We start from the raw sequence: 23,094 nt of genomic DNA on the forward strand, positions 1-23,094 counted from the left end.
CTCATTAAAGCGCTAATTTCTTCACCGTCATCTGAGTTTATTACCGATATTTGTACGAATTTGCATCGTGCAAAAATATTATCTTAAATTTCACGAGGGCATTATTGTAAATTTTTTAACTATTCATTACGTACAAATTGTAAGCACATGTATGCATTACATGAACATGGCAAAGATAGTTAATTCGTATTATTTTAAATTATTTAAAAAAATTATTTATTAGATTGTGAGAAAGCGCACCTCAGCTAACTGCAGCAGACGGGCCTGCCACAAGCGCCTCGTGGATTTTTCGAATTCCCAATAGCTAAATAGCTATTCCCAATAACTAATTAAACATTGCACATTTTTCATGTTTCCTTATTCTAAATGAAGCCCACTAGTGGCGAAAATCGCTGAGTACTGGTAGTTCGACATGGCTTGGATTCCAGGCGAACGTGAAATTTTGCAGTTCTGTATACTTAAAGTTCAAGCTCATTTCTTAGATGCACTTACAGAGTTCAATACATTTCCGCCGAATGGCTTGAATTCTAATCTCTCAGACGCAATTCATACTTTAGGAAATGACCTACTTACAAGGTAAAGACCAGAAGCTGTACTCCGGCGTTGCAGATGAAAAGTGCAAACACGCAAGCCATCGAGTAGGCGAACTTGGAATCGTGCTGGTTGCCGTAAGCCGTCTCTAGGGTAGAGTCGTAAAACCTCAGAAGAATCGGATTCAAATCTTCACGCTTTTCGCACTGCCTGTGGAAGACAAAACAAACAAATGATAAATTAAAGAACCTCATGTGGATACCCCATGACTTCCTTGTACGACCTACTAAATAATACAAATTCTTTTCGGGACTTTGGTTAAATTTACTTTTACAAATTATTCTAACTTAATTAACCATGTCTCAAAGCAAGTTGATAATGACATCAAAAACTGCAAATCCTGAAATTAGGTATTTCGGTCATTTTTTGTCACATGGGAATCAAACTTCTACTTTTATTCATAACGAGTGTGAAACTTCCCAAATATAAGCATAGAAAACAGGAGACCTCATTAAAAGGTAGATTTCGTTATTTGTCAAAAATTAAACTTGATTTTTCCAATGAATAATTTAATCAATTAAAACACTTCTGTAATTCGAAGTATATAGTAAAGGAATAAAAAGACAGGTTCACGATGAGATGTAATAGCAGCCCCGATACAAAGTTTAAACGTTCTGCGGCTAATAGTTTGAATTATGGGAGATAATACCTAGTACGTACTGGCGTCACGAAAATTTTCATTTTGAATCCATTTCAGAATTCGTTTTGGAATAAAGAGTCTTTTGTTGTGTCCGCACATATAGACATCAAGCAAAAAAAAATCCTCCAAATGGATTCAGGAACGGTCAAAATGGTATTTCCGTTGAAATATATCCCCGAAAATTTTCGAGATTCCAATCATTCCTTTTTTTCGTACAAGGAAGTAGAAATGGTACCGCATTAGTAATGAATTTGAACTTGATCGTTTTAACTATATAAGAGCCAAAACATTTGAAATTCCTCGCCATATCCGGTCAGGCAATCATGTTCACAAGAATTCTAATGTTTGCAGAAAGAAGTTTTCTAACCTCAAGAGGAAATTAATTCCTTTATACTTTGTAAGAATTAATGATATGCTCCATCTCCTTGTTATAAAAGCATACTTTACTCATATCGTCTTATCTTGTGCTGGAGTAAATTATATTGAATTGACATGAAATGGTCGTCATGCCGATAGTTATTATCTAAGCCTAACTACGAAACACTATTTGTAAAAAATGGCTCTGACTCACTATTCATTAGCTAAAGTACCTGGTATTGCTTGGGCTTTGAGCTTAAGGAAAATTCCCGTCAATTTTCGATGATTTCTTCACTCGCTTTCGAAATATTTGAAAAGAATTGATAGAGAATGCATTTAAACACTCCTTCAAAAGTTTCCCGCTTTTCTGGGAAGTTCCACTTTTAAGGGGTAAATCAACCCGGGGTCATCTAAGTAAGAACTGATAGTAATAATGCAAATATGGCAAAGTGAACCCAAGATGGATGAATTGATTTCAAAATTGAAAGTGTATAGAAATATTAATATTTATTTTTTGTCAAGAATAATTATCAATTCCTTGCTTACTATGTATGATTAATAATGAGAGCGGAAACACAACAGCGGCTACGTGAGCCTAAAATGGTAACGTAAGCGCAACGTTCTATAAGCGATTTGAGTGTGGACTCCGTAGGCTATTTTTTTCGAAATGTTATGTCGACAGCGGCTTTCCACTTGTTTTGAAGGTTAAGTGTGCAATATTTCATGAAGTTCGAAATAAAACTATAGATTTGTTTGCCCATAAATTTATATTATAGATTACACGCCCATAAACAAACTAACGGACACTGTGCATTATATATGCAGATGGTTTTAATGAGTCTAGCCACTGTCATATCACGAGTCTATTTAGTAATTAAAAATAACACAAACGAATTCGCGTTTATTATTTTCAAATAGCTTAGTTAGTTATTTAATAACAGAATAAATTTGAAAGAAAAATTAGATATCTTAAGCTTTATTGAACGACAAAGCACTGTCGCATGGAAAAAGAACATACTTTAATTTGCGCAAGGGCAACACATTTTTTTCTTTTATGGCTGAGCTTGTTTATTAAATTTCAAAATGTCAAGTGATTATATATGATGCAAACTGAAAGTTAACCTTGTTTAATTTTTTTTCTTAAATGGGTGCCTTGGGTCTAAGATCAATTCAAAAAGAGGTATCTGGTCATGCAACCTTCATAAAAAATAGTATGTAAGCTTTGTAACATAATAAAGATGTATTTTCTTACCTGCAACTAAATCCTGAATCAGTGCCCGGTAAAAGGTTCGTCTCTATCAGAGCTAAACTCTGAAAAAAAGAAAAAAATCTTACATAAATATAAACATATTAAGTCCACTTTTGCATAAAACTTATTAAAGCATTGCGAGTATTTGACTTTGTTATCTGCTAACTTTTAACTAATCCCTTAATTTTCTAGTTAAAATTTCCGAATACTACATAAGATTTTTTGATGTTGAAAAGAAAAATAAATAAGTAAATAAAAATTAAAAGTAAATTTAACCCTTAATTAGGTGCACAAGTTTAAAAAATACAGTTGCACCCTACGATAACGAATAACATGCACAGTAAAGCTATAATTTGACTTATTTGTGAAAAAAAAAAAGGTTTTTGCGTACGAAATCTGTCCACCAAGCATCTTAAATTGACTGCTACAGTCTGTTACTCTAAAAAGGAATTTCAAGGTTATTTTCTGGATGATCCAGATTTGATTCGTAACCATGGGAACAATAGCTGTGGAGAAAAGATCAAGCAGTTTTATCCCCCCCCGTACATTTTATTTCTCTCTGACGTGTTTTGCTTTTGGGAATTATGCAAATGAAGGCTGACTTGAAGTGCAGTCTCAGAAAAGTGGTAATGGGTAAAGTAAATGTTGTGTGATGATGATAACAAGCGTTGACATCGCAAATGTGGAGGCGGCTGACAACGAACATGAAGCGATTGTTTTATGATAAGAGACTATGTCTTAAGGTTGTTACTAAGTGTCCTCACTCTTACCCTTCTAAAACAGGTACACGGTCTTCAGAAACTCAAATACACTTGAAATAAATCAAGGAAGAAAACTCAAAGTATTCAAATTTTATGTCACACCAAAGCATTTGTTAATGTTTTTATTGTGTAGCTAACCATCGTAGATCATCAGCCTGCTCTTGGATTCACTCCTGTTAACACTATTTTGTCTTTTTAGCTTTATTTTTAGCATCGCTTTCCGCATCAAGATGAATTATGTAAAGCTCGAATAAAACTGTAGAACAGTCGAGAACTATCCAACGGTTTTAGTTAAGAGCTGATATTTGTTTTGTTAGCGGTTACGTCTTTTTTTCGGAAAATTACTCGCTGGTTTCTTCACTGTTTTCGAAATATTCGTGAAAAATAGCAAGCACACTTAAATTCCGCTTTCTGGAAAGTTTCTACACTGTTCTGGAAATTTCTACATTGTTCTAAAGAGAAAACAAACATGGTATTAGGGTTTTAAGAAAGACGGTGATGGGATTTCAAATGGATGGGTGATGTGATTTCAAATTGAACATATGCAGAGGTATTTACTTTTTGTATGAACAAAATTATAAATTCCTGGCTTAGCACATATAACTTCCTTTGATAGCGAGAACCCAACAACAACAATGGGATCCTAAGACGGGTGTTGTGAGCGCAGCGTTCTAATATATACGATCTGAGTGTGGACGTCGTCTGGAGGGTTTCCCAAATCCTATGCAGATAGTGACCTCCATTTTCAAAACTGAATCAAGATCCTTATGAAACTGTAGATTTCTGTGAATTACAAACAATGCGCACAAAACCAACCGAAACTATTCTTTACGTATATAAATGATTTTATGAAACCAGCTCGAGAAATTTCTTGATTCGAGCTACTAATTAATAATAGCTGTGTTTATTTCTTTTAAATGGCTTATCCTGTCAATTAATAACAGAATACATTCGAAATTTAAATCAAGTATCTTACATTGTGCTAAAAAGTAAAAATATTTTAATCTGGGCAGTGGTAGTGCAATTGAATTAAATGGTTAGAAACAGAAATAAGTATATTGCATTTTCCCGAGTGGCAATACACTTATCGACAAGGCTTTCGATTAAATTTGAAACTTCTTGCAATTTAGAGTAGCAACACGAAGCTGTTTAGTCGCTGAGTTTTAAACCAAAAAGCTGTTAAAATAACGTAAAATATCCGTATATAAAGAGTGCAGACACCTTAGAATAGTTTTTAAGAAATATGATGTAGACAGTGACCTTTCGCTTGTTTCGAAGGTCAAGTGCGCAACATTTGATCAAGATCAGAATAAAATCGTAGATTTATAGGAAAGAAAAAAGCACGGACACTCTTCTTTATTTATATAGATAGATCGAATGCTAATCCCAGCAATATGCTTAAGACTGGCAGGGGAAATTTAGTGGAGATGAAAGGAGGAGAGTTTGAATTTAAAATCTATAGTTAAAATCCGACGAAGACAAAAAGCACGCCAATCAATGAACATCAAGATGAATGATTGGAAACTCTTGAAAAAAAATTTAAAATTATGTGTTTTATAAGCAAATATTGCACGGATATCCTTAAATGAGTGTTTTGAACTGAAATTTAGTTTTTAGTTAGTTTTAATTAATTAATTAATGCCATTAGATAGTTACGGAATATTTTTCAAGATAAACAATACTTCCTTACAGCTGTTCTCAACGACAAGATCAATCTTGCACCCCTTGCCACGATGAATTTCGTGGGCTTGTTCTGATATTTTTGTCAGACAATTGAGATAAATCACAACAGAAATATACTTTGTTACCACTAATATCCACGCATCAGTAGATTCTCATCTTAAGATTAATCACAGAGTTAGATTAGGTTATGTTGCGAGATACTATATCCCTGCTTACTGCTTGCCTTCGCAGCGTCATTGAAAGCATGTCCGGCTAGCAAACAGGATATCCTGAGTTAAGATCATGGAGAGGGCATCGTCTTGATTCCCGGTTTCAAAAATACTGATGAATAAACAGTGGCGCATGAACTAAAATACATTGGGCGATAATTCGTTGTGGCGATTTGCTTCCCATAACTCAACGCTGCCAGTCTGATAACCCATAGCAACCAAAAACAAAATAATTTTTATTCTATTCTGTTGTTATTATTATTAACGATCTGTCTTAATTATTGTACTCCCTTAATAAAAATTGCATTACTACAATTGGTGACCCGTATTTATTACGAATAGCAACCTTCAATGTTGCACGAATATAGAGTTTATATGTCGAAATTCCGAGCAACAATAAGTTATGCAGTGTGATGAGATGCAAGTAAGAAATTTCACCTCTGATTTCAAGCGGTCAGTCTTAATTAAGTAAGTCTTAATTAAGTTATTATTGACCGTAATTTCATTACGGTCAGTCTTAATTAAGTATTTCTGTCATAATTTTAGCAGATATATGTATCGTTTGCTGCATTTGAGCCGCCAATTTCTCTGATTTCAAGTACCAAGAAACTGTGTTACTATAAACATATCGATTATTTTTCTATACATCTTGTTATTGCACATATTCTATACATATTATTATTGTGCATATCCTATACATATTATTATTGTGCATATTCTATACATATTATTATTGTGCATATTCTATACATATTATTATTGTGCATATTCTATACATATTATTATTGTGCATATTCTATACATATTATTATTATGCATATTCTATACATATTATTATTGTGCATATTCTATACATATTATTATTGTGCATATTCTATACATATTATTATTGTGCATATTCTATACATATTATTATTGTGCATATTTTATACATATTATTATTGTGCATATTCTATACATATTATTATTGTGCATATTTGATAGATCTAAAATAGTTGACAACGATGCTGCTTCACAATGTCGCCGAGACCCATCGTTATGGTTTATTCAATTGGATTTGCAGTTTAAATTGAATCACATTACTGCGGACGAAACTCAATTTTATACAGCGATCACCGCGTTAGAATCAGAAGTACTGCAATCAGCTAGTGAAATAATTTTGAATCCACCGGCGACAGAAAAATACAAATCTTTAAAAAAAATTAATTTCTGTTTATGAAGAATCCGAGACAGTTAAAATCAAGCAGCTGTTGCACGATTTACAGTTGGGTGATATGAGGCCTTTTTAGTTGCTGTCTAAAATGTCAGACTTAGCCACCGGTAACCTAACGGATAACATTCTTAAAACATTATAGATGAATAGACTCCCATCTAACATGTAAGCCATTTTAGCGGCCAGTAGCGAGCCACTTAAAAATCTTTCCGAAATCGCTGATAAAATTCACAAGCTGGCCATTCCAGCTCAAATACACGCAGTGCAGGCTCCTGGTCCAGGTATTGTGGCGTTACAGGCTCAACTTGATGATTTGTCCAAACAGGTTGCTCAGTTAGTAGCCATCCAAGCTGAACCTTTTCAACGCAACCGCTCCACATCACGTAATCGAAATACACGTGGTAGCCCACTAAGGAAACGTTATGAATATTTGTTTTTACCACCACAAATTTGGAAACAAGGCAAAAAATGCCGCCCACTGTGTCGTTATAACGACCAGGAAAACGAGAATGGCTGTCGCTCGAAGTCGTGAACGACAACGGGCGGAATTTTGCACGCCTTTTTGTCATCGATAAGAATTCGGGGTTAAAGTTTCTTGTAGACACCGGGGCTGATGTTTCTGTCGTTCCACCACATTTTCACGGAAGAAACTGCCTTAACAAGTTACAACTTTATGCAGAAAATGGAACTCCTATTCAAGCTTTTGGTAAACGCCTGATATCTGTTGATTTAGGATTACGCCGCAACTTCCAATGGCCATTCGTTATTGCTACTGTTTCAAGTCCTATTATTGGCGCTGACTTTAAAAAAAATTTTTCTTTGCTTGTCGATCTTAAGAATCGCCGTTTGGTAGATTCCACAACCAATTTCACTTATCCTGAAGTAATTCGCAATAGTCAAGATTTGAGCATTAAACTGATTTCGGGTAACTCCCCATGGCATCAACTTCTCAGAGAATTCCATACAATCACACGCCCAGTTGTGCGTATTTCTGAACCCAAGCACAAATTATACACAATTATACATTATATTGAAACTCCAAGTGCCTCTAAACCAAGACGCTTACCTCCGGACAAGCTTAAAGCCGCCAAATAGGAATTTCAGTACATGATGGAACAGGGAATTTACCGTGCTTTAAAACGTTCATGGGCCAGTCCGCTCCATCGAATTCGGAAACGAAATGGTAACTGACGCCCGTGTGGCGATTATCGCCGGTTAAACGCAGCTACAATTCCTGATCGTTACCCAGTCTCGCACATTCAAGACTATGCAAGTTTTAGAGGGAAAAGCTATTTTTGCAACCTTTGATCTTGAGCGGGCATATCACCAAGTGTCCGTTAACCGAGCTGATATTCCCAAAACTGCGGTTATTACGCCTTTTGGACTATCTGAATTTCCGGTCATGACTTTCGGTTCATGCAATGCTGCTCAAACGTTCCAACGCTTCATGAATCAAGTGTTAATCGGCCTTGACGTTTGTATACCTTATTTTGATGACGTCTTAATCGCCTCCTCTTCAGAGTAAGAACACCTATCACATTTGAGAACAGTTTTTGAACGTTTTCAAAGGTACGGTGCCAGTTTTAATCCTTCCAAATACGTTTTTGGCCGACCAAGAGTATTCTTTCTTGGTCATGAAATTTCCGCTGATGGCGTTTGACCTTTTCCAGATAGAGTCACCGCTATCCGCGATATGCCCGAACCATCTACAGTGAAGGACTTAAGAAGATTTCTTGCTATGCTCAATTTTTATCGACGTTTCTTACCTCATGCAGCGACCATACAAGCACCTCTAAATTAGTTTTTGGTTGGAAGCAAGAAAAACAATAAACGTCTTATAACCTGGACCACAGAATCTCGCAAAGCGTTCCAAAAATACAAAAATGATTTAATTTCGGCAAAATTTGCAGTATCCATCAGCATCTAAACCATTATGACTCTACGTTGACGCATCAACAACAGGTATAGGAGCAGTTTTTCAACAGAAAGATCAAGAATTATGGACACCACTTTCATATTTTTCTAAAAAACTCTCACCAGCACAAACTAGATACAGCACTTACGATCGCGAATTATTAGGAATTTATGAAGCTGTCAAATATTTTCGACACATGCTAGAGGGACGCGTTTTCATGATCTTCACAGATCACAAACCCTTAACCTATGCTTTTCAACAGCGTTCGGATAAAGCTTCTCCTCGTCAAATGAGACACCTAGACTTCATAGCGCAATTTTCAACAGATATCCGTTATATTGAGGGTTCGCAGAATATTGTTGCGGACATCTTGTCTCGTATTGAAGAACTAGCCATTCCTTCGCCAATAAACTTTGCTGCCTTTGCGGATGAACAACAGCGAGATTCAGAACTACAAACCCTCTTGAAAAGCAAATCTTACACCAGTCTCAACTTGCAGCCTATGCAGCTGTCACCTGGAAAATCACTTTATTGTGATGTTCAGCATTCAAGATTTCGACCTTATGTTCCCTCCGGGTTTCGCCATGCCATTTTTAGTCAGTTCCATCGTCTGTCACATCCTGGCATCAAGGCTTCGAGGAATCTGATACAGCAAACGTTTCGTATGGCCTAGCATGCAAAAGGACATAGCCAACTGAACACTTTCGTACCTGGAGTGACAAAGACCTAAAATTGTCAGACACACCACCAGCCAACTTAAAAATTTTAATTTGCCCTCATATCGCTTCAATCACGTGCACCTCGACTTGGCCGGGCCATTGCCACCTTCTAATGGATATTCCTATATTCTTACTTGCAGTGATCGATTTACTCACTGGCCCGAAACCGTTCCTTTGGTAGATATTTCAGTTGATACTGTGGCAAAGGCATTTTACACCGTTTGGATTTCACTATTTGGAGTTTCAGAGCGGATTTCTACTGACAAGGGGCGTCAGTTCGAGTCCCAACTCTACACGTCACTAATATTTGGGCACTTACAAAGTGAGAAACAACCCCTACCATCCAAGTTTCAATGGAATTGTCGAGAAATTTCATCGCTCCTTCAAACAATCAATTCGATGCCACTTTGCATTACAGTGGACTGATGTGTTTGTTACCTATTGTGCTTCTAGGTCTTCGATCAGCGTTAAAAGAGGATCTGAATGCCTCTTCTTCCGAACTGGTATATGGTACTAATCTCCGTTTGCCTGGTAATTTCGTACATTCAGTCAATCCATCTACCTGCAACGTAGATCCTGTTATATTCGTGCATCAGCTTAGAAACTGTATGTCAAAATTGCGACCAGTTCCTGCCAGCGCTCATTGCAAACAAACTGTGTTCGTGCATAAAGAACTTAGAAACTCATCTCATGTTTTTCTCAGATGTGATGCTTTAAAGCCTTCACTCGCACCGCAGTATTCCGGGCCCCATCAAGTGCTAGCTCGAAACAAAAAAAAACATTTAAAATTTTGGTCAACGAAAAAGAAGTCGTCGTTAGTATCAACCGTCTTAAGCCGGCATTTATCTGGACACCAGAAGCCACTGGAGCGAATGCGTCTTCACCATCACAAATTCCGTCTCAAGATCCACATCTATCTCCAACGAACCTCAGTGCAAGCTGTTCCAAGATTTCGACAGAAACCACGACTTACGACTTATCAGATGCTACGATAAGAACACGCTTGGACCGTGAGTTCGCATCAACCCAAAGTATCTGTAAGGTATCGTTAGCACTGGAAGGGGAGTACTGTGGCGACTTGCCTCCTACAACTCAACGCTGCCAGTCTGGTAACCTATAGCAACCAAAAACAAAATAATTTGTATTCTAGTCTACTGTTGTTATCATTAACGATCTCTCTCAATTATTGTACTCCCTTAATAAAAATTGTATTACTACATCGTCATTACCAAGACTTGGCGATTAGGTCCCCTCTTCTAGTAGTCCTTTAAGAGTGGATGAAAATGTAAGGCGTTTTCTCCATTTCTACCTCAAGGCGTTATGGTGTAAGGGGAAGCACGTCCGGCTTAATAGTAGAAAAGCCCGGTGTTCGAATCCCAAAGATGTAACTGCTCGTTTTTCACATTTCTTGCTATGATAAAACCCGCGTGACGGTATAATTTGAATACGAAAAGCTTAGGGGGGCTGTTAACAAAGATCAGACATAATTTCGAGAAAGATGTTCTACAGAGGGTATTCACACGTTTCTAGAGCGTCCGCGGTGTCGTTTAATTAATGTTAAAAATGTAAACAGCATATTTTGGACGTTCGATCTGACTGCACGTTTCTCTGGACATCGTGGTTTCCTTGAGAGAAGGGATTTTCGTAAAATGTATAAGGGTTGTGATTTCCATTCCTCTTCGATGACTTTTCAAAGTCCATCTGTCATAGCAGGATTGTGCTTAGAAAGTGTCCTTTACCAGAGACAAAATAGTCTATAGGGGATGAAACAACTTCGCAGGAACATGTTAAAAAGCTATAGGTAAGCAATATTTGCATCAGTCTTCATTTTTTCATGGAATGCAGTATTAGTTTTCGAAGTATGACTCTTTGCTTTGTCTTGACGAAATTCCACTATTTGAAAGTCATCGAGGTAAAAAAATGGAATGTCTTCTGTCAACATCATACGTAAACTTTCTCTTAATGGTACGCTGAGTTCATTTAAAATTTTCTTCCAATTTTTATTATTTTTAATTTCTTACCGTAAGAGATTCCTGCGACCATCCTAAACCGCTTACTGAAACGTTTTGTTATTGAGGGAACGAGGTTTATATATTTTGTTTTCGATAATAATAAACCTCTTTTGTTGCAGTTCTTTAGGTAAACTAGTGCTTCAGTAAGGGTCAGAATCAATTTCCATTTTATCTCCTACTAAATATTTTTCATTCAGAGCTGTACGAATTGTTTTGCGTCTAATATTGATTTATCATTTTATTTATTGTTGCTACAAATATACTGAAAGCTTCTGAAACTGATTTCTGCGTCAGCGAATTTCCTCCTGTTACTATCGATTTAACTTGTAGGGTTTATTTTTATTTTAACTAACATTTATTTTAAGTTTAAGCTATCTTTCCTGTCAAGCCTTTACTTTCCCCTGGAATTGCCAATGCCAGAGTATGTAAATTTTAGTAGAACGCGCAAAGTATTAAAATAAATAGCAGAAGTAATTTAAGTTAAATAGAAGGGAAACGAGTTCGTAAGTTTGCTTTCTTGATTCACGAGCGTGAAGGTTGCTAGGTAGAAATTTAAGAACCGCGCGTTTCGGCCTGTGTGCTTGATTCGGCAGTTAGTTGAATCTTTCAACTTTTTATTCAGAAAGTTTGCTGAAATCTCAGCTGTATCTTAGAACGCGGTTAAGTTAGTTACGTTTAGAGAGCCTCGTAGGTAGTGATTTGTTATTATTCATTTTTAGTTATACTTTCTTATTTTTATTTAACCGCCGGGTCGTCGTAGTTTGTGAGCGTCAAGTGAACGCATCTGTAACTTCTAAAGTGGAATAAAAAGGGAGTTAAACCCTTCTTAAGAGTTTGTGTACTTTCCAGTTCATAGCAGTCACTACTATTGTTGCGGGCAAGTTGGGGCCACGCAACTTTACAAACTTTACACGCAACACCAGAAACTTTACAAAAATTAGGAACAGCACGTACTTTTTTCGGGTATTCGTTTGGAGCCTTCTTTACATGCAGAAGTAATAAATGTAATTTCCTTTTCCGATGATAATGTTACTTATTTTGTGCTTAGAAATTTTAATATCAGGCATTACACAATGTTGTGGAGCAATGGAATAGGAATATTTCTCTCCGGAAAAGGCAGAGACATAGCCTTCACTCCATAGCTTGTTTGCATGCGGCAGTTTGTATACTAAACATTCTCGTTAAATTCTCGTTAATAAATAAAAATCAAGAAAAGCATCCTTACAGCCAGCCAGTTCACCTAATACGAAACTATCAATTTTTCAGCCGTCTCAACCACTCGGCGTCGGCTGGGGTCATGTCATAAGACAATTTTTCTGCTATAACCGTCCGAATGCTGTAAAGCAATTTTAAAACATCTATTTTGTCATAATAGTTTTAATAAACGAATGTCACTTTTGACTATTTTGCTACGAAATTTTTGACTGTAGTAATACGTTTCACACCCTCTTTTCCAACAAATGCTGACAGATATTGGAGAACTGGTCACCTTCATTTCCTGTCTAATGCATTACCATACAGCTGAGGTTAAATTCATTTAAAGACGGTAATACATTAACGTGATTTTCCAGTTTAATCTAATTTGAGGAATGGAAATTTGGATGCATTACACCACACTAGAAAATTCGACATCTCGGTGGGAAATAGACTTTGACATTTATTCTAAAGCATTTATACCTTAATTTAATACAGAATATGCATCTTTTTCGTTAAACATGCATTCAGATAATGAAGCTCTGGACTTGCTTTGACATCAAGTGTGCCATTTATCAAGAACTTTTGGCAGTGTTTGATAAACGATCTTGCTCAAAATATGAGAGATAAGATTACTTATACAATTTTTGCTATGATTAGGTTTGCATGAGGTTGAATAAAATACAACTAAAAGTAAAAAGGTTTTCATACAATAAACTTTTGTTTAAAATTGATAGCATAATGAATACACTAAAAGGAGAAAAATAACTTATCTTATAATTAAACGCGAATAATATAATAGATTAGATAAATCTGTTGATAGATATCATCTACAGCTTTAGATCGCAAATAATAAAAGGGTGGGACTACCATGAAACATTTAACAATGCAATTTTGACAATACAATTAATAAATTTCATTATTTAAACCTCTCTATGCATTTATCATTCAAAATATAAAATTGTAGATGAATTTTGTTTATATAATTATTTAATATGTTTTCCCCTTAAATTATATGATAAATTATTTTTCTTTGTGTTAACTACTCAGCCTCAGATACAGCTAACAATTCATGCAGGAAAACATGCCTTTATTTAAAGAAAATGGAAAGAAAGAAAAAGCAAAAATTAACAGGGTTCAAATTTTAATTTTGAAAAAAGGGATTTCTTAAGTATTGTAATGGTCTTTTTGACTATCGCAGGTTACCAATCTGCTCTTGAGCTCACTCTCGCAAACACAATGTGTTTACTTTTTTGCTTTATTACTGAACATCATTCACTTGAATTTCATATGCCAATCACGACATATAAAATTCAAGAGTAAAATCACAAAATATATTTAGAACAGCCGATAGAGTGCTAGCGTAGTCATACATTTTTTTTAACTCGCTATATTACTTCTTTGAAAACAAGTCAGCATTCCAAAAGAGTTCCATAAAAAGGAAAAAAATTATATAAAGATTTTAATGATTCGAGCTAGTGTCTTTTCTTAAAGCATTTAATATTTCTACTAATTAGACGCCTCATGATTCTAATTAATATTTATTTAAATAAATCAGATTAAAAAGGAGAAAAATATTTTTAAGAACTGAGTTTATTAGTTTTCCCTCTGTTTGTTTGCAAGTCCGTAGCAGAAAGATTAAATTTGAAAGTTAAATATTTTTTGCTTTACTGAATAGCAACAAGCTGGTGCGTAGAGGTCATAATATTTTTTATTTTAGGCAGTGGCCAATATGTTGCTTTCACTTAGCCAAACTTGTATGTTGAAATTGAAAGATAAATATCTTACATTTCGCGGAACAGAACAGCCTGGCGCGCTGCAGGTAAAAATGTTTGAACCGGACAATTTTGCTACTTCCAACTTTCAAATCGGAGTCTGTTAATTAAAAATTTGTTAAATTTCTAAAAACAGGAATTAAATTAAAAAAAATTCAAAATTTGGGCTTCGAGGTATCCATGTTCGGGTGAAGGACTTAGTTTATTAAAAATTCGGTGGCTCTAAGGTGCCGTCGTATTTCCAGAGAGAATATGTATGCGCACATACAGATTTTTTATTATTTATTTTTTAAAACTCATACATGGTGATAGCATTTAATTGCAACAATCTGAAAAGTGATTCGACACAGAAGCGGTACGGGCAAAAAGTGTGATTCGAAGCAAATTGGTAGAAGAAAAAAAAAAAAAAAAGTAATTATTTTGTACACTTAGAAGAATTAAAGTCAATAAATAAATCTATTATTTGTAATGTAAGCTTAACGGTATTCAAACGTTTCTTTGATGCTATAAAATATAATTTATTTTACGATTGGATGTAAATAAGCTATGATAACCGTAAATTCGAAAATATCAGAAATCTTTATTCAATTTTCAAACAATGCATTATTATCAACATTTATTTTACAGTGAAAGACGTCCTTTGTAAATAGTAATTGTCATGAAATTAAAAGGATATATATGAAATGGCTAAAAAATGCAGACTGATCACATTAAGTCAGAAATTTTACAGCAAATTTAATGTAAAAAAATGTTTAACAGACGTGATTGTAGTTTGAGCATTTTCCTGTAAAACGGTTTCTACCTCATATATATGCATGAGGCAGAATACCGAACATACAGGGACATGTTCAAAACAAGCATTCGAAGTTGATTTGTTCAAAACTTTGTTCTAAACCGTCTGCAATTAATACGGTTTTTTAACCGATTTTGAGAATATATACCGTATTTTCTCGGCTATTCCCCCTAGCTTTTTAACACGATGATCTGAAAATTTTATAAGTATTCACGTAATATTCCTCATCCTCATGGAGTTCATAAAATGATCGCTTAAATATTCGTCCCCATAATAATAATTTTCTTCTTACTGATTGATTTGCTCACGCGTTTTGGGCGCTTGGGGGTCCGACTGGTGAAAATTAATAGCGAAGTTCTTTAGGAAAACGGCGATATATGATATTTTGGATGATTCTGAAGATCTTTGGACTTGGGAAGGCAGACTGAATGGAGACGAAGATGATGACAGCAATGAGCTTGGCGAGGAACTGCAAACTGTAGCAAATGACACAAACAGTAGTTAAAATTGCAGTAATGATTTAAGGTCCAGAGGTGTGCAGAGGCAATAAAAAATTTAAAGGATTTATATTTTAAAGGTTGCCCATAAGGCTTTGTTACAGAATTTTTACGCTCTCGTTGAGATCACCTTCAACCAGTCTGCTGTTGCATTTACTCCTGCAAACCCATTTCGTTTTGTCCCTTTTAGCTCAAGCACCGTTCATGAGCATTTGCCATTTTAACCTTGTAAAGATTTTAAGTTTTACTAACGTTTATTTTATTTTAAAACTTTGTTATCCTCTCTTATTTTCACTTTTCGGCCAGAATAAGCGCTATTAGTTTTGTTTATGCAAATAAGCTTGCATACTATTAAGTATTTAAGATATGGCTTTTAGCCAAAAGAGAGAGTTAAAAAGAGAGTTCTCGCTGCCTTACCCCGTGCGTGCTTTTCAGTCAGTTTCTGTCTGCCTTTATGGCCAGAACTTAATTATTGCTGATACTTAAAGACGTATTGTAGTTTCCTGCATTTTGTTCACTACAAACGTAGAGTTAAAAGGCCAATCTTCGCTTTACTAGTCTTTGTAAAGTATCTAAGTTTATTTTTTAGTCAAGTTAGTTTACTTCTTATTTTCTACGTTTTAGACCATAAGTGCTGGTCTTTGTATCCCGAAGTGTGGGACGGCTGTACGCTGTGAGAAATAAAGGGTAATTTTAACCCTTCCCATCTTTGTTGTATCTTCTACACACACACGAGCATAGTTTCAATAAGCTCCCTGCTCCCATTCAGGATTTGCAGTTGTTTCCAAAGGCTTTTAGAAGGAACAGTAGCCCTGACAGCCTAAGTATTTCTAATATGAAGCATAATTGTTTTTCGTACTTAAGACAGATTTAATTCAACAGCAAATTACAGAATTTTAAAAGCAACATGTGTTTAGAATTTTAAATGCAGTTTTAAGTGCTGGCACACATTTTACTATTTTCAGTCTTTTCACAGTTCATCATATCAAGGTTCAGTTTGTTAGTAGGATGACTTACAAAACTTTTTTTATCATTTCATTATTAACGTTTTGTGTGATAAATTAATTAATTACATATGATGTTCTTCGCATTTACCCCAGATAAAATTCAATTCAACGGCAAAATCAAAAATTATTTCAAAATAGCATATCTTTAGAATTTCCGATATATAGTTTTAGCAAGTTGGAGTTAAAATGTTTTACTCTGAACACTGTTGCCAATGATGGCTTTCAAATCGTTGAATTTATTAATCAGAAGTTCATTAAAGCTTTACATAAAATGAAATATAAAATTTGAAGTTCCGGCTTCGAGGTGCACATACGTTATTTAATACGTTATAAGACTACGTTATTTAAAATTGGATGGCTCTAGGTACCGTCATTTTTCTCAATATGAGGAACATGCATACAGACATGCAGATTATAATTATTTAATTTCTTTAAAAATAATAATTTTAAACTTATTTTCACGAGTTATTCTGACTTTGAATGAACCGATCCCCCAACGCAAGTTGAAATGAAATCAAAAATTGCAAATTTTGAAATTAAATATCCGAAATTTTTGTCGTACGAGATTCAAAGTTCTCGTATATTTGATTTTTTAAAGAGTATAAAACTAAAAAGTATAAGTATAGGAACTCCAAAGGTAGATTTTGTTATTTGTTCAAAAATAATTTTTCTTTAAATCTTACATTGCTAAAACATGAATATTGTCGTCATTTAAAACCGTTCTGTGATTGGAAGTATATGATTACGCCCAACGATGGCGAAAATAAAGGACAGGTAAGCACTTTTAAGCTTTTATGCCGGGTAAGGGTGACTGGACATATATACTTTTGATATGTCCGACTGCAGTGCAAAAGGGATTTGCACAACTAGGTGTATAGCAGTCTTATATACAAACTTTCAACGTTCCAAAGTTAATCGTTTTTGAGTTATTAGAGATACATACGTAGATACGTATAGATGTCGCAAAAAATACACTCTGAATCTGTTTGGTAATCCGTTTGGAAATAAAGAGTCCTTTATTCTGTCCGAAAGTCAAGCAAAAAACTTTCAAATTAGATTCGGAAACAGTCAAAATGGATACTTCTTTTGAAATCTGAGAACAAAAATGTTTTGCAATTAAAATGCTTCCTTTACTTTGTAGGAGGAAGAAAAAAGGGGAGAGAGTAAATATGATATGGAACTTGCAAGTTAGGTCAGATTTGGGAAGTTCTGCAAGTCGTATAAAATATTCTGTATGTTCTTTTACACATTAACTGTTACATAGCAAAGAAAGATAGAGTAAAATTATTTAGCATAAGAATGAAGGCTTAAACCAAAGAGAGAATAAATTATAACCTAAATATTCATGTATGTTAACGCCTAACAGAAATATGAGGAGTAAAACAATTGACTTCAGATTTTAAGCTCACTCCAGAGGATGTGTTAAGGGTTTTTTATGCTCTCAGAGAGCTTCACAAGTTGCCAGTCTGCTCTTAAATTCACTCCTGATAGTGCATTTATTAGCTTTATTATTAAACATCGCTTTCTTCGAACTTATACGACATAAAGTTTAAGAGTCAAACCATATAATATTTAAAAACAACACATCTTTTAAATTCCCCGTACAGCGTCATCTATGGATGAAAAATGAACACAACTATGAAATTATTTCCTTAAAAGCTGAGGGTAAAACCGAATCCGAAGTGGGATCGTTAACTATGACTAAAATATTTTTATGAATATGAAACGCTTCTAGAAAACCTAATTTGCCAACGGAAGATGTTTCTTGAATAATTCTGTCTGCAGAAAAGTAATGTGATTTTATAACTGGCAGTGCTGGGCAGCAGAGGATTTATGTGTTTCAGTTTTCCTAACATATGCCTCACGTTCCTTTTAATACTGTTTTAGTTTTACCAATGCAAATTAAACCACATTGACAAGGAATCCTGTATATATCCCAGAAGTTCATATCTGGAAATATATAGACTAAAGAAATATTACGAGTATAATATGCACGCAAGTCCATCGTCATCTCACATATTGTCGCAATATTGGTATTTTGAAATACATGTTCTCACATGTTGTAGCAATATTGGTATTTTCTTGGACTGTTTTAAAAAAAGTTAAATCGTTATCTTTTTATCCCTGTGAACTTTTCTCAAATGTTCTTTAAGTTTCATTGATTCGTTTGACAAAGTTTTATTGCATAGAAGGCTCGTAAGTGAAGTACTATATCTGGTAACGGAATAAAGCCATACTTTAAATATTCAACCCAATAATGTCTGCGTTTTTTCTTCGGCTCACTCATACACACATCATATCACATTTTGTTTTATACAAGAAATAAAAATTGCTTTTAATTTATTTATTGCTATTTATTTTAAATTTCATATTAATAAAAACAGGCCACAATTACTTTTATTTTACGTTAGACCATGTCGAACATTAGATATCGTCCACGCATCACCAAATGTATTTAAATTTGCCGCAGACCTCCTCAGCGGTCATGAAGATTTCTGGGGTTCCGTGGTAACAACTGATCTATAGTATGTGATTTTGTAGAGTCATTAGGATTTGGAAGCAGAAAAGGTGAAAAATATGCAACCGCCTTCACCGGGAATCGAGCCACGGACCTCTGGAATACCGGCCCAGCGTGCTACCGTTACATCACGAAGGCACGCTAGGGAAGAGGGAGAAATATCTTATAATTTGTCGGTTTAAATAAGTGAGTACCTTAAATTCTGCAGGTAGGTGTGTTTTTTTGTCTTTATACTAAAATATGGCGATTAACGCAATAAGTCTTTCAATTAAAAGTTTCTGTGTTACAGGACCTCAATTAAATTTAAGTTTACTTGTACATGTGATAGTTCTTCTGAGCAAGAAATTTGAAGTAAGTGAAATTACAGAGGGTGTTTGTTATACATTTTTAGAACGATTTTGATAAAGAATTAAAACAAGCAAATGCCTTAGAATAAACAATTCTAGCAACAACTAATTATTTGAAAAGAGAAATACTCTCTGAATTTATTCTTCTTCCAAAATGTCTCACTTAAACAAGCTGTGGATCGAAGGATATGTTTTTGCACCTTCACTTGAGAAATATTACTATTCAATAATTCAGAAATTTTATGAAATGCACTGTGTTAAAAGTTTTAAATAAAAAATAAGCATTATTATTTATCGGAAAGGAAAAACCGTAAATCGTTATTTCTATATGAAAAAACGTCTCCAAATGAATACCGGAAAAATATACGGACTGTTCCTAAAGTTAAATCATTAATAATAAGAGAAAATTCGCCCACGATTATTTCAGAGTCTTTAAATACATTTCCAGCAACAATAAATAAAATATTTCCAGCAACAATAATTAAAACCACCTAATATTTATAACTTAAGAAACATAATATTCACCAGCTTTGCCGAGCCATATTGCTCGAAACAGAAAAATTTGTAGAACCCTACATATAAACTATTTAGCGAGAGACGAACGAAAATACATTTAGACTCTGGATGAAACGTGGGTTTATTAAAATCACAGAGAGAACATAAAAAATAAGAACATGGAAAGGAATGTGAAAATCAACATACTATCAAGAGACACTTTTACGCCCAGCATTTGCAGAAGAATATCCATTTGTTTATCCATTGCTTTCAAAGAGTGAAATAACATTAAGACAAAGCAATGAGTCATACTTCGAAAAGTGCCACTGCATTCTCTGCAATGAAGACTGATCCAGATATTGCCCATATACATTTTTAACGTATTCCTGAGAAGTCCCATGATAATTCACTTATGGGCTATTGTGCCTCTGGTCTCTCAAAAAGAGCTCTTTCTAAGAGCAACCCGCCACGATGGACGGATTCTGAAAAGAAGAGAAGAAGAGGCATGGAAATCAATAACCCTAGAAATTTTGCGAAACTTCCTTTTATCATGAAAATCACAATACAGACTTTATAATCCTGAAAAAGGGCTATCAGAACAAACATATAAAAATACCCTTTACATTTTAAACATCAATTAAACGACCCCGAAAACCTTCTATAATATGTAAACACCACCTGTAAATGGCTGATTAGATTTAACCTCAAGACAATTCTCCACAGAAACGAGTTGAACTGTATCCATTTAAAGAGTACGGAAAAAAGAGAATTATCCAATAAACTAAAGACGATCTGAGGGCACAATTGGAAAGAAATCCGCTGAAACGATCGTTGCGCAGCAAATCCAAGGACGGTAAAAAAGTTCTATCTGTATTTCGTTTTTTTTCTAGGTATTTCCACGAAGCGGAAAGCAACAGATTGTGATGCCATAATCTACTCCACTCCTTCCCATTTCTCAGCCCGCTGGGAACAACACTACTACAGACGATAAAAACTATCGCCAAGGCAAACTCGCAGCCAACAATAAATGGAAGATGCGGTTGCCTCTATATGCTGACCAAGAACTGTCACTAACTATTGTTGTCGCTCCTTTCCTCTATTTCTGGGGATGGGAGAAGAGTATGGGTGGTGAGCATACATAGCAAATTGCTAAGTATCGCGGTAAAGAAGGGAGGAGGTCTTTCCTCTCAAATAGGTAATTTTTTTAGAAGGATTTTCTAGATGACAATCCAATCGATTGCCCACGGCACGATGTTGTGTTCTGAGCACGATGTACTTCTAATATTTCTGTGACGAAGCTTCGTAAAGGAAGAATGTATGGATGTTATTACTGTACCTTTCATTCAGTAGTATGTGAGTGGTACTACTACTCGAAATATAATACCTGGATTTGAAGTATTTCCTCCTTCTTTGGAAATAATGAGTAATATAAAGTAAATGATTATGAAATATACGAAGGGAATATTACTACTTGAATTCTGATGTTTGGCTTGTTTTACTTAATACAACATTTCCTCACGTATTCCCCCCATTAGCGGTGGGTTCTGAAAATTTAAAAAATATTCTGTCATTTTTCCGTTTCGTACTGCATTCGCACAACAAGCTGCAAACCTAAATTTCAAAATCGATTCGTCCACAGTGTGATTTCCTTCGTCTTACTAACAAAGATAAACTTTCTCAAACTAGCTGCGAAGGTTATGCCGGACCTTTCCATTCTAACGGTTGAACTTCATGACAGCTTTATACAAAAACTGACTCATCAAGGCAAGGCAAACATGAACCGACCTTCAATCTATGATTTCTCTGAGTCGGCTATATATTCGTCTTCTCTAATTACTTACAGATGAGTGGAGGCCTAAAGAGTAGCACAGGTAACAATAAGAAAGGGTGAGATTCAAGATACGGGAAGTGGAAATGAAGCTGTTTTATTACATCTAGTAAAATTAATATGATTATGTATTCTTATTGGAATGTAGGTTTATTGTTAGGAGCTCCTGTAGTTGTCTTACTGAAATGTTGGACTTGTTAGATCTCTTTATAGTTTTAGAAAAACCTACACTGCTTACCTAAATAACTGAATGCTGAATCTTGAGTTTTCCCTGATTCTGGCATGTGATATCTCTGTATCTCAATTCTAGAAGAGGCATCCTGGAAATGTTAGTACAATCAAATCTCGTTATGAAGATCGTTTTATTATAATGAATGGTATAATATACGCTGAAGTGTATATTAAATCAGTTTTGGCTGCAGTGAACTAGACTATAACATTCTTTTTCCAGTGTAAGCGAAGAACCATTATAACGAGCGTCATCTGCACAATAAAACAATTGAGAAAATATATTATCGTTGCCTACTAACAAACGTTTTATACTAACAAGATTCGGTTACCATTAAAACTTCTTTTTCTAGGCAAAGAATTGAGATAATTTTCTTAAAATTAAACTACTGTGTTACCTTCATTAAAATATCAAGCTCATCGCACTTAAAACACATGAAATTCATTTCAACAGCAATATAACAAAATGTTTAAAAAAAGCACATGTTCAGATTTTCCAACAGACAGCCTCACGCGCTGGCGATAAAAATGTTTTTTTTTTCTTTCTACAGTGTTGCAATTGCTAGCTTTGCAATCATTGAGTTTGTTAAGCAAAAATTCGTTAAAGGTTTATAAAATATAAACTAGTAAATAAAATAAATTTGAAATTCAAAATTCTGATTCCAGGTGTCCATGCTCGAGCGGACGATTAAGTTATTCAAAATTTGATGGTTCTAGGTATCGTCTTTTTTTTACAATGCGAGAAACATACATACATTCATGCAAGTTCTTTATTTTATTATTATTTTATTATTTAATTTCTTTAAATATAATACAGAGCGATGATATTTGGTTGCAACGATTTAAAAAGTGATACTTCGTTTATAGTGAACCGGTGCAAAATGCCGTTTTGAGACTAATCGCAAAAAAAGGAGCTCTGGGATTAACGAGCACCAAAAAATTTCATATCAGTTATATGGATAGTTGGAAAAAATGCACGAACTGGTTGGTAATAGGAGAAAAATAATAAAACAGTAGAGATTAAGTAAGTGACATATTATAGATTTTTATAGAAATGGTGTGT

General features: G+C 34.7%; 1 protein-coding gene across 1 annotated transcript in view; it reads right to left on the reverse strand.

The window, feature by feature from the left end:
* The window catches only part of Ac76E (adenylate cyclase type 2 Ac76E), a 618,104-nt gene that overhangs the window by 106,202 nt on the left and 488,808 nt on the right, over positions 1 to 23,094 (reverse strand). The window contains exons 11-12 of the mRNA XM_085825247.1: positions 2,841 to 2,899; positions 574 to 741 (exon numbers count right to left, since the gene is read on the reverse strand). Coding sequence (XP_085681373.1) covers positions 574 to 741; positions 2,841 to 2,899 — 227 coding nt within the window. The remainder of the gene's footprint in view (positions 1 to 573; positions 742 to 2,840; positions 2,900 to 23,094) is intronic.

Source organism: Stegodyphus dumicola, chromosome 10 (assembly GCF_044657685.1).
Source record: "Stegodyphus dumicola isolate Sdum_Otavi_A_Nest chromosome 10, ASM4465768v1".
Classification (NCBI taxonomy): Eukaryota; Metazoa; Arthropoda; class Arachnida; order Araneae; family Eresidae; genus Stegodyphus; species Stegodyphus dumicola.